This window comes from Salminus brasiliensis, chromosome 1 (assembly GCF_030463535.1).
Source record: "Salminus brasiliensis chromosome 1, fSalBra1.hap2, whole genome shotgun sequence".
Taxonomy (NCBI): domain Eukaryota; kingdom Metazoa; phylum Chordata; class Actinopteri; order Characiformes; family Bryconidae; genus Salminus; species Salminus brasiliensis.
The window spans coordinates 7860743-7873792 of record NC_132878.1 but is presented as its reverse complement, the minus strand read 5'-3'; the positions used below and the strand labels follow the sequence as shown (position 1 = coordinate 7873792).

At 41.1% G+C, this 13050-nt stretch overlaps 1 protein-coding gene across 1 annotated transcript in view; it reads right to left on the bottom strand.

Moving 5' to 3' along the window:
- Positions 1 to 252: 252 nt before the first annotated feature.
- The window catches only part of trabd2a (TraB domain containing 2A), a 66309-nt gene continuing 53511 nt past the window's right edge, over positions 253 to 13050 (bottom strand). Inside the window, exons 5-7 of the mRNA XM_072692751.1 lie at positions 10298 to 10388; positions 6637 to 6885; positions 253 to 1321 (exon numbers count right to left, since the gene is read on the bottom strand). Coding sequence (XP_072548852.1) covers positions 1126 to 1321; positions 6637 to 6885; positions 10298 to 10388 — 536 coding nt within the window. The 3' untranslated portion in view covers positions 253 to 1125. The remainder of the gene's footprint in view (positions 1322 to 6636; positions 6886 to 10297; positions 10389 to 13050) is intronic.

Sequence of the window (13050 nt, the reverse complement as noted above, 5' to 3'; positions counted from 1 at the left end):
TTTGCCAGCGACATCGTTGTAAACCGTGCCCTGATCCGACACCTAGGGTGGCGGAACTATAAATAGGTTAAACCTCCAGATGTTCTCCAAAACACAATCATCTAATCACAACTGGGAGCAATGGGTAATGTGCTGTACTGTTGTTATCATAACACAACCTTGGATCTCAGAGATGGTTCATCATAGGCAAAGGAACAAAAAGTATGTCAAAGAATTTGAAGAATTTATTTCGGAGCGATTCTATTGGTCCATTCTTTACCGTTCAACAAATAACAACCCCAATAATCAAGGGTTTGATAATTATCAGCATTGTGAAGACAACTGTGACATTTTTGTAGAAGCAAAAGGTTAAACAGCCCCAGATCTCAGTACTCTTTGGAACAAGCACTGAGCCATCTGACCCACTCAGTAAACTAGTTCACTTCTAAACCCCTTATCTCCACTTCGTACGGTAGTCTTCAACTAGATAAATAGTTTATTTTTTCAACAGCATAAACAAACTGGATAACTTTGTGCCAAATACATTACTGGAATGCGTGCTAATGGATGTCGGTGATAAGGGAGTCTTAAAAAAGCCCAGAAAGACCCAGTCAAAACAATCACATTCCTTAAAGAGCTGTCAAAATAAACACACTTTAAAAAAGCTAAAGCTATATATTTAATAAATTAAATGAATAACCTCTATGTAATAAAAATTCAAACATATTAGAGCATATAGATAGTAGTGAGCAAAACAAACCATTGTTTATCACCCATAAGTAAAATATAAGAAAAAAAACAAAACAATATTTGTTAGTACCTGATTTAGTCACAAAAATATAGTAAATCTTATTTACTGTATATATAAAAATCAACTGAAAACATACATTTATTCATGTTTCTAAATTACATCTATGATACATCTGATATTTACAAAGCCTGCACTAATAATGCAGTGTAAAACCAATCCTTCAGGAAATGAAGAATACATTTAAAGATTTACAGCAGTCTTTCATGTGGTTCTTCACCATTAGGCAGAAAATTAGCCCTTGGCTTTTGGTGTTTGGAATGACCTCTGCACCTTTTCGAGTTCTTTAGAAGCAGTTCAGGAGGTCGCAAGGTCAACCTTGAGGTCACACAGCTGGTTTATAGGTCAAGAAGCCACTGCATGATCATTTGAACCCACAGAATTAGCAGGCTGACAGAAGCCACTCCACTGAAATGGCCAGAGCCTGAGAAAGTCCTGTCGTGATTGGATCTTCCATGGTCGTGTGGGTGAGTGTGGACTGTGATGTAGCTGTTGATGATTCGGACAACTTGGGGTGGTGGCTCCACTGTTGTGCTGCGGACAGGAGAAAGGAATGGAGAATGTTAAGTCGATGTTATGAAGGACTTATCAGTGTTTTGTCTATGGTAGAGATTGAGAGACCCACACATGTCCTGCCTTTAGAAATCATCTGACAATGGTGAAGAAAAGCAGGGATGAGGGTTACATATAAACATCAGATAGTTTCTGTTCTCTGAGGAGGTTTAGCAGCGTGCTGGTAGTTACTTTCTACTGCTATTGTTCTTTCTGTGTTTTCATACATGGCACGATTTGTCTACTTGGTGTCTGGCATTACTTTAATTGTGTCACACTTTGGTTGTAAAGTGACTGAGTTCAGGAATGGAGATAAAGTAAATGAAACATTATTAGGGTTCCAACCACCAAAGGTGCAGACCAAACCATAAGTCTCACAGACACGATGAAGCCTGGTCAACAGGAAATACTCCCTCCCGCTACTGAGACACATGATATGAGCCCAAATGGCTAAGGTCACAAGGTCAATTTGTTCAGAACTTAAAAAAACAACTTAATTGAAGACCTCTGATCAATAACCATAACATACAGACGCCCAGAGTCAATAAACTCTGACTACTTATCCTTTATCTTCTGTTCGTGAAAAAGGCCCCATACTGGTTCATTAAGCCTAATGGCCCCCGCATATTGCTGCTTGAAGCTATATTTAATTTCATTATTGTTATTGTTGATGTTGTTACCTATACTAATCTTTTCTTTATGTCGAGACTAAGTCATCTGATCACTCATCTGGCATTAAAAAATGAACAGTTTTTGCCTTGACATGAATGAATTAAATGCAGTACTCCAAATAGTGGATAGTCTGAACTTATAATACGCCCTCGTGGTCAGAAACATTGTCCTGAGGTTATCAGGCGTGTAACACGTGGCTGGGTCTGGCCTCACCAGCCACAGTCTCTGTTTCCAACCACTGAGTGGAGAGGTAAAGCATGGAAGGAAAAGGCATGGAAATAATGGTGTGATGTGGATACCTTTACAAAGAACCACATCCAGATTAAGGAGCGAGAAAGCATGTGAGAACTGGAAAGCCTGTAGTGGCCTGCTTTAAAGCCAGCTAGCTTGCCGGCTGAAGAAACATAGCCGGTATGCCCTGGATAACATAACAATCATCCCTGCTTATAACGCTTAAAAGTGCAAATAATTGTCATTAATTGTTTCAGGGCCGGTTTCCCAGACAAGGATTAGGTTTAGTCTCAGCATTCTGAATAAAGACTCTCCACTGAAAGTAAAACTTAATAAAGAACTTGGCTTAATTCCTATAGCCCATATGGCTACAGAATTATACCATTATATTATATAAGTATTATATAATACTTACATACTTATATATATATGCTTAGTATGTATTTAGCTACATAATATTATATATTTATATATTTAATGTGTAGTTTCTATTGACAAGTTTTGGTCCCTACTTTAGGTCTGTTCTCCATTTGTATTGATGTCAAAAATGACAAAAACATGAAAAAAAGATTTTCTTGCAACAAAACAAGCCTGTATGCACAAATTGAAATCATAATAAAATCATCTCCTTTTCTATGTAAAATCAAATGTGGTTTGGTCTTAGAAGCTGCAAATTCGACAGAATTTCTTGAGTGAGAAATAATGAATATAAATAATTAATATAAAATCATACTATACTTTTTTGTCTATGGGCTAAGTCATCTAATCCCCCCAATCTGCCCCCACATTCCCCTATTTCTACACTTTCAGCCCTCCATCTCTCTCCCTCCACAAGGTTAAGATTGAGCCTCAGCCAGTAATAGCAAGTCTACTGGTTCACTCTCTGCATCTTGATTAGCTCCAGCAAGCGCAACTCTCCTGCAAATTCTTTGTTGCCTCTGTTAGCAAAACAAACAAGTGGGACCTGTGCTCTTTGTGTGTTTGATGTTTGAAATTAATTAGATGATAGGACTGAATAAATATGGGGCCGAATAAAGCAGTGCCCATTAATAGCTATCAGTACTTCATATCTATGAGGTGGGATAAAGCAGTTCAAAACAAGTCTGAATATTTGGGAAAAGCCACAAGGCACATGTTAATGTTCATCAGACGCATATGCATGTAGTTAATAATATTTACTTTGCATTGATTGGCTCTGGGCTGCAGAGAACTGACTTTTTTCTCTTGTTTTCCACTTTTCCATAAGTGGGAATGTTTTTTTTTTCTTCCATTCCTCCTTTTAAATCTTTAGTTCAGAAGTCTGAATGAAAGTTTACTTAAGCCTGACCTCCAGGACAAAATCATGCCAGGGAAATTAGGAAAGTCTCTTAATGCCCTTTGACAGATAACAGTAGGCCATGCATCAAAGAAATGACAGTCTTTAGATTCCCCTTGTAGACCAAGGGGTTTGGAGGAGTGGGTGGATGGGCTGTATGTTTTCAGAAGAATTCACACTACAATATGCTTAGATAAAAAAAAACAAAAAAAAAAACAGAAATTATAGCATCAACATGATCGACCAACACGTGCAAACATTCAGCGCCGACCTTGGTCAACAGTTTCCAGCTTAAATGTTTATAATAAACCGTCGTAACGCTGTCAAGTTTGTAGACCATCTGAAAGGCGTGAGTTTATAAAACCTGCAGGCACAATAAACAGGCTTATGCATGCAAAGAGAGGGAGGGAAAGAAAATAAAGGCTGCGAAAGTGGGTAGAGTTTGGCACAAGTCAAGGTTAGACAGATCTATGCTTCAAGAAATGGAAAAAAAGGACAAATAAACTGTTTCGTTTTTTTTTTTTTTTCCCAAAAGTGAAATGACATCCATTTACTCTGACTATACCAGCAGTTTCTGAATATGGATGGGAAAAGAGCCTGCTCTGTCTTCATGACTGGCTAAAGACTAATATGGCTTATACAGGGCAGTTTGGAATTATATGCAATAGAATTTGACTTTGATCTTCTTTGGGCTCGTGTATGTGGTAGTGGTAGTGTATGTGAGATACACTATATGGACAAAAGTATTGGGTCACTTGCTCATTCGTTGAAAATAAGAATTTCTCCTGCTTTTCTACTGTCTCTAATGTTCAAGGAGGACTTTCTACTGGATTTCGGAGGAGCACTGCCGTGAGAATTTGATTGCATTAGGCGACAAGAGAGTTAGTGAGGTCAGGGTGTTGGATGATCACCACCTCACCTCATCCTACCAACCATCATTCCAGAGTATACAGCTCCACTGCTCCACAGCTCAATGCGGGGGGGCTTTTTACCCCTCTAGCCCATCATTGGCATTAGGCATGGTGCCAATAGTTGCATGTTTATCTGCTCCAGAGAGTCCTATTCTGTTCTCTACAGACTAGACAAACTGTGTGTGTGTGTGTGTGCATTTGCACATCGGTGACAGCAATGGGTGTAACTTCAAGTAGCTCAATGCATTCATTAGAAGGGGTTGAACATAGTATATACAGTGAGAGATCAAGAGACACTTGTGCTTTTATAATTAGGCCCCTGGATACCACAGCAAAAAAAAACTGTCATGCCATTTGTTTTGAAAGCCTGGATTTAGCCTTTAGCTGAGTGCAGGAGTACATATATATATTTAAAGTATCTGTTAAAGAGATATGTGCAACACAAAGTTGTATCGGCATATGCAAAAACTGTTTCACATTTTCTTCATTTACACTGACATAGCAGCTCATATAAGCTAGTGGTGACGAAGGAAGCATCTCATAGTTTTTTAAATTGTCTAACTTATTCCGAGGTATTTGGTTGATGTAAATAACTAAGCTTCACAGTGTAGTATTATATCTTACACTCTTAAATGCAAAGGTGCTACAAAGGGATCTTCTTTGAGTGATGCCATAGAAGAACCACTTTTGACTGCATAAAGAACCATGTCTGTAAAAGAGATTTGCGAGTGAGAACTTGCTGAAGCTTAAAGAACCTACACTTGATGCATAAAGATTTATGACATTTTCACTGTCAGTTAGGAAAAAGTTGCAGATTTTGAACAGCAAAGGGGACCCCAGGACAAGCTGTGGCCCAAGATGTAGGAACCTGCTCTGTGACATAAATTAGTCAGCAGTGCTTCAAAGTCTGGGGCTGAATACCTCTGTTGGGAAAAGTGGTTCTTAGTGCGAGGATGTCCAACACATTTCTTCTGAGTTAAACTTTCTGCCTCATTAAACAAACCTGATTCAGCTTACCAGTCAATTAGCAAGGCTTCATGAGCTGAATTGAGAGCGTTAGAAGACGTCAGAAAATGTTAATCTATGCAGCCAGCGGGGAACCCGGTTCAACCTTCCTATTGTAATGTCTTAAGTCTTAATATCTACAATACCTTCAAAGGTAAATACCCATTGGGACCTAAGCAGTGCTTCGGGAAGATAATGGAATCACCAACTTGTTAGTGTGTATTTGTGAGATATGATAGTGAAGCTGCTGTAGCCTCGAGGACCATCAGACAAAGTATCATCTCCGCCTTAGAGACAGTCCTTTCCTGTTTCCGCTGCCTCACCAACCTGCTGTAGCCTCAGGCTAACCACCACCTATCCAGCTTCCCAACACTCTACACCACACTCAGCTACACAACCCATCTCATCCTCTTGCTTACACAGAACATGAAACCTTAAGAAGGAAAACACCTCACACCTGGAATCTGGAACTTGATAGTGGACTAAGATTGTGTCACCTGTTAATGAAGTCTCGGATGGTGAAAAGGAAGGAAACTCTGAAATTTCACCTGAAGGACTTCCAGAAATTCTTATGCATGTTACCAAAAATAACAAGCACTGTTGGAAAACTGTGAATTTGTGAAGATGATAGCTGCTATGCGTCAAGTACAAGTCATGTCAAATGACCTTTCACAAACATTTGTGCTCATTTCTGTCAAACCCTGACTATGAAGTAGAAATAACCACACAGAAAGAGAGAAAGATGGACCCTGCAAATTCTCCTGAAAGCCACATATTTCTGGGGTCCATGACAGTTTAATTCTCTGTCCTGACAAAAATGCCACTGGTCTATCAATAAGAGTCTTTGGGCTAGACTCCTAGCTTAGCAATCAGCTACAACTGTAAGTGGCTGGTGACAGGAGTGTCTGCTAAATGCACTATATGGACAAAAGTATTGGGACACCTACACATTACACCTACAAGAGATTCAACACTTACAAGAGCATTCTCTTTTCTAAATCCATAAGCATTCAAATGAATTTGCATGGCTGCATGGCTAGGTGCTTGATTTTATACCCCTGTGGCAATGGGATTGAATGACACACCTGAATTCATTGATTAAGAGGTGTGTCTCAATACTTTTGGCCATGTAGTGTATGTTAATGTAACGTAACTTAACCAACCTTTCCTCCATGCGAACCCAGAGGTCGTTAAATTGCCGGTGGCGTTGCTTCTTCTGCTTGTTGCGGCGTTTCTTCTTCAGCTTACGCTCCACCTTCTCCAGTAGCTCCAAGCTGTCCGGGAGCAGTAAGTGGGGTAGAGGATCCTCCTCCTCTAGGGGGTGCCACTCTCGATCTTCGTGGAGGAATTCTTCGTTATGGGACTCCACATCTGACATGCCGTCCTCTTTGGGAGGGTTAGATCTCCGGCCACTGTGAAGGGCGATGAAGAAGGATTAGAAACAGGCAAGTTTCAAGGAATGCTCTGGTTTTACAAACAGAAATTAAGCATTAGTCTCGAACCTGATTATGCAGTCATTGGCAATTTTCCTTTGGAAATCCTTTTTAATCTAGGAGTATGCGTAATTGGTCTCTGGAAAACTAGCACAGTATGTTCCAGTGTAACTGGAGATGGTTGAAGGGGAACTAGTTTGAGTGCAATGGATAGGCTTTGTGCGAGCAAAATTTATTTGGACACTTTGTGAAATTAGCAATGCAGGTTTTAACACAACCACTTTGAGAGCCCAGGAATTTTAGTTTCCAGTCAGACATATTTGTAGCGGATGCATTCAAAACATTCTCTGTCTCAACAACGGTGGGACAGAGCGATCTGTTTAGACGCTATTTTATCCATTAAAAACATTAGGGAGGCCTTAATTCTCTGAGGTTTGTATATTTTTGGGAAATGGGTTTGATGAAGCGGAATCTTGGTTTTCTGAAGATAAAAAGGAAGCATCTGTTTCTGATGAAAGCTCAATCTGGCTCTGATAGACGTCTTCACTGACGCACATACATGTGGCTTCAAATAGTGTCTAAAACATTACAGGAATCTATTATAGCGGCAATGGTGCAAATAAGTCGGCAAGCCAAACCTCTCCGACTTGCTGGTGCATTTTTATAATGGAACTTTCCGGACCTCAGGCTTCTAGTGTCTCCTCCAATCTGGCAACCCATCCATTTCATAAATATGTGTGTATGTGTGTGTATGAGTAAGCGAGGGAGGAAGGGAAAAAAAGAGAAAGGTGAGGTGAAACAGCCTTCTGCTCCTGTCCACTGCCTGCATATTTTGTATGACGGTTTGATAAAGTGAGAAGATTGTTTTTCTTGGGTGTGTAATCTCCATCCTCACCATCTCACCTCTGGCTGTGAGGCATATTGTGCGTGTGCTGTTGAGCATGGGGGGATGAAACAGAGGAGAAAGCAGAACGGAGAGATGAACTGATTGTGTTACCTGATTACAAGACAGAGATAGCCACCCAGAAGGAGTGAGAGAGGCAGGGCGTGCAAATTCTCCCCAAAACACAAATTCCACGGGTTTACGACCTCAAAGATTTAAAGGAAGGCTCATACTTTAAATGATACACTGAGATTTAAGCATCGCACCCCAGTGCTTCCACAACTTTTTATAGTTTTTAAGGACTTCACATTAAGATTTATTTGTTCCTTGTTGTAAACTTTATTTCCAGCGTGTAACAGCGGCTTTATTGTGCGAGTTAGGGCCCATGGCAAGGCACACTAAACCTGTCGTTCAGAGGGTGGCGTAGCCTGGGAGTGAGAAACAAGATATAGCAGATCCAGCTGGACATTGGACATAAAGTGGACACAGTGGCTGTAGGGAGCATTTTCTTCAAAATGGCAACTTTATAGGAGAAGGTAAAAATGTTCTTAGTTTTAATGTTTGTTCATATTGTATTTCAAGTCATGAAATAAAGGTCAGGTGGCTCTTTTCAAATGTCTGGATCCGCTCAGACTTTTAAATCAATGCCTGGTAGTCATGACTGGTTCAAGTTCCTCCAGGATGACCAGAACTTACAGTGACCAATTCTGTCCTTTTGTGTTCTTTAATTCGCTGCAAGTATCTCAACTTCAAGCTCAATCTCAGGCATCTGTTCAACATAACATCAAAGGTTACCTGCTAACACGTTTGTCAGCTGTTGTTAGAAAGATTTACACTGAAAAAGTTGGTGGTGATGTTTAACAACCTTAGCCCCTCACAATCTGCCTTTTATTTTCCTGCTCTAAAATCAAGCAGGTTGTGAAAGCGTTGTGGCGAAGTTATTGCAAGCCCTGTGCACAATGGCTCCATTCTGGCTCAGTGCTGGAGACCCTGGGGACCCTCTGCAGTTGATTATGTGGACCGGCCTATTCAGGCAAGCATGGACTTGCTGGTCTGGACCCTTTGCCCAAAAGGAGGCATTTTCCTCTAGTGAAAGAGAGGGGTACTACCCCTGAACCTACACTTAAAGGAACACAAAGGAAAATGTTTGGAGGGACAGCTTTAGGTTTGGACAATAGCTCATGTGAATATTAAAGACTGCCAAGACCCTGTCAGAGACATTTCATAGCTTAGTAACTGCTCTGTTGCTCTAAAATAATTTGAAACCGACTAGTTAGCTATAGAGACTCCTGATAGAAGCTAAATTCAGGAGCATGACTCTGATCTCACTCTATAAATACTGCCACCCTGACACGTGGTTTATTTTTGCAGCCGTATCGCCACCATCACCAGGTCCAAATGGCGCAATTAGGTCATTAGCGGATTACAGTCCGCTGCTGCCTTTAAACATTTGGCGGTTGACTTGCTGACTGGTTGACTCAAGGCCGGTTCAGCGAGGAATTGGTGAATCCAGCCCTGAGCTCGTCTTTGATGATGGACGGAAATGTGGACAACCACGGAAAAACAAAAAGGGGCTTATTATCGGGCAAATGTTTCAATTATTCACAGGCGAGACGTTTTTCAGGCGAGCTTGAACATAACTCAACATCTGTTCCAAGCCTGCGGGATGAAATTGCATCAACAAAAGCGCACACTTGCTCGCAAAATGATTTCCATTTGATATCCAGTCAGCGAAGACGGAGAGGGAGGAGAAAACAAATAAACAAAGTTGCAGGCCTTCGGGCGCCAGCTAGCAATGTAGTGGCACATGTAAGGTTACACCTTTTGTACGGGCTAAAATATGGCTGGAAATTTCGCAGGCAAAAGCTTTATGGGCAGATCATAATAAATTAAATTTGTAGTTGAAGTATGGCTGCTCTCTTTTCTCCACCTCATTCTTGGTGCTTTGGCAAGTAGTTACATAAATTACTGCTGGAACCAGAGGACTATGCTGTGTAGTAGTGCCCAAAACCTCTGGTGTCACAAATCTGGATATTGCAGTATTCTCTGAGCAGTACAGTTAAGCATAGGAGCTGAAAACCACAGTAACTTGTGGGGCTCAGCCCTGAACTAGATAGTATTGATGCTGCTCTTACTGTTGAGAAACATAAGACCACAGCATGTTTGCAGCTAGGGTCTGAAAGTGTGTTTTAGAAACAGCATACTCCCATAGCAGTGAGCTAAGATTGGGACTTGGAACAAAAGCCAAACGCAAAACAAAGACTTACGCAAAAAGCCGACCTTCAAGAACATTTGTTTTTCCCCCTGGAGCATTGTAAGAGGAGGTCACTCGTAGTGCTTTTCTGTAGAATATAACTTACATTAAAAGAACCCGCAGGCAATTGAAAAGCGTAGTGTCTTAAGAGCACTTTGTGGTTGTGGTGGTTCAGTTACAGTGATGTCAAAACTGTCTTGGGGAAAGGTGAAGGTGTGAGAGTGTGTATGAGTTGCGAGGGACCTCATTATTACCTGTTAATGGGCTGTCCAGCCGGTGTGTGCTCCACCTCATAGCCTTCGCTCCTCAGAACATCAATCACAGTGTTGTTGCCCAGGAAGTGACCTGAAATGCAAACGCTGTCCTGGTCAGTCTCTTTCCATAGTCAAGAAGTTCAACACACACACCTAAATAGCCTTAGGTGCACAAGGGCCGCCCCGGCAAGTCCTCTATTCCCCTGCGTAACTGGATACAGTGCATGAGCGATGACACACAATGGGGCAATATTTCACAATCCTGGCCTTAACAGCCGACCTGAATAAACACACGTTTGTGCTTGTCACTTTACAGGAAGTGAGTGTTTGACATGGGCGCCTCGGTCAAAGCTCGCGGTAGCCTCTGGTTCTCCAGGCAACAATGGCACAAGGTAAATAACACCCAAAACCCTTCAGCACATTTGTGCACGGGTACATTCCCCATCCACAACAGGCTGAAGTTTGGCCTATGCTGGTCATGCTATAGACAAAGAGTGTTGCTCTGGAGCCCCTTTTACTGTTAATGTTGGTTAATGTTCAATATTTGGGCCTTGTATCACATGCGGCCCTTGAAAGGTACATTTCGGGATATAAATGATATACAAGAATTTCATGTATTTTACTGTGACATATACATTCATAGTCCCCTTAAAGCATCATTATTCGAGAATTAGTATGTTTTGCTGCTGGGCTCCCTCTACAGTTGTGCACTGTAATTCACTGCTGTAAATACAATTTGCATTTTGAGCGCCCCTTCATGGACAGCTGTACAAATACATTTCTGGATAAGCTGAGAGATACAGAACCGTCACTGAAAGGTAAAGAAGCATGTGGACTGAGGAAGCAATATAAGTAATATTACAGCATTTTACACAAATATGGTTGACCTCTTACAAGAGCATCTGTTCCTGTCCAAAATTGGAATGAGAGATACCATTCTCTCTATTACAGTCAAAGTCCATGGAACGAAAGCTATTCCCAAAAACACAATTTTGCTTTTCTTTGCTGCCGATGCTGAAGCACTTTTAATCAGAGAAGGCTATGAATGCGTACTCAGCAGATTCTTAATGCTTCTTTTGAACTGTGCACAAATAGAACTACAGCATTCATCTGTGAGAACTAAGCAGTGGCAGAAACAGTTTAATTAGTTTAATTATCTGTAATTTGGACGTCACAGTATTTCCTGGTAGACCATCGGCTTGTTTATGCATGAGCCGTCTCAGCAGTTTCCTAGGAATTGTCTTGTTCAGGTAAACTTTACCAGGATTGCAACTTGCATGTTTGAATACATGGCTATTCATGGCTCTCCTCTGGTGCGGCACATTGTTGGACGTGTTGTTTGAGCAGAGTCTGTCTAGTTCAGGTCTGTTGACAAGTTTAATTATGAGTCTATTGTAAATGTGTTGTTTGATTAAAAAAAAAAAACCCAAAAAAACACTAGATTTAGTCATTCCAGCACACTGCAATACACTACAGGAAGTTTGTGGGGGTTTAACTGTCCATTACACCATAAAGGAACTGAAGAAAGCATCATTCTCAGACTAGTCGATTTACTTGAATAATAATAAGCAAAAGTCTAATCCCTTAAAGCAATAATTGATTGTTTAATAATAAGCAAAGGAAGCTATTTACTCTTGGGGATTCTTCAGTGTGCAGCTCTACAAAAGCTTCAAAACAGCTCTAAGCAGAAAGGCCCAGTGGCCTTGGCTTTAACATGAAGGCTCTCCTCGGTTCTGTGGGCCCGGCTGTGGCCTGCTTCGCGTGGGTCAGTCGACAGGGCCAGATGAAAGACTGGGCTTTTGTTTTCACTGCACTGTGAAGCACGGCTGATCTGCTCGGGACAATGCAGCCCCCTTTCCTTTGTGTGGGAGAAGGAGGGAGTGGAGACCCCTCCACACGGCAACCTGAACCCACAATGCTTCGCTTCACCTTGTGGGGCAGCCGGGGGGCTTGACGTGGGCTGTAAGGCCAACTGCATTTGCCCAAGAAAACTCTCCCTCTCTCTCTTTTTCCTCTCCTTCTCAAACACACACAAAGAGTTGCAGCACTACTAGATCACTGACCCACACAACCTAGGCCACAACTTGGTCTGCAGCTCTTAGCCCTGAAGCAAAGTCCAACGTGGTGATGTCTGTTTTAATGTTTTAGCACTATTGTAAACAAGCAAAATCGCAATGTAACTAATGACTACTTCTATAATTGATTGACTGATTATTATTTAAAAAACCTTATTTGACTACAATTAGGATAATGCTTTTTATTCCCCCTGCCTTTTCCACCACCATGAACTGCAACCTGTTGCTATGACCACATGTAACATATAGTCATCATAGAGTATTATAGAGCTTATTAATGTTTTGTAATAAATGACTAATCATTGTAGCTGCTTTATACTTGCTTTATACGTGACAAATCAGAAAGTAGGGTAAAGATTAAACACACCAGTTAATTACATAAGACACAAAATCCAGCATGTGAGCTTTAAAAAGACACTCCTTCTGCAGGTTTAATATCTGTAGCTCACTGCAGTTTGATCTAAGTGAATAATGAATACCACTTTCCCCTTTCTAATGAGACCATAAAGTATTTGGGCTACACACGCAGAGCACAGCTGATGCTGATTAATGAGTGGCTTTAGGTGAGTCAGACAGAAGGGAAGCTCCAGGCATTTGTGCTTTGAGACTTATCCTTTAAGCCTTTCTCTGTTACTGATCACTGACTGCTAGACCTCACACTTTCATTCCAAAAGCTTT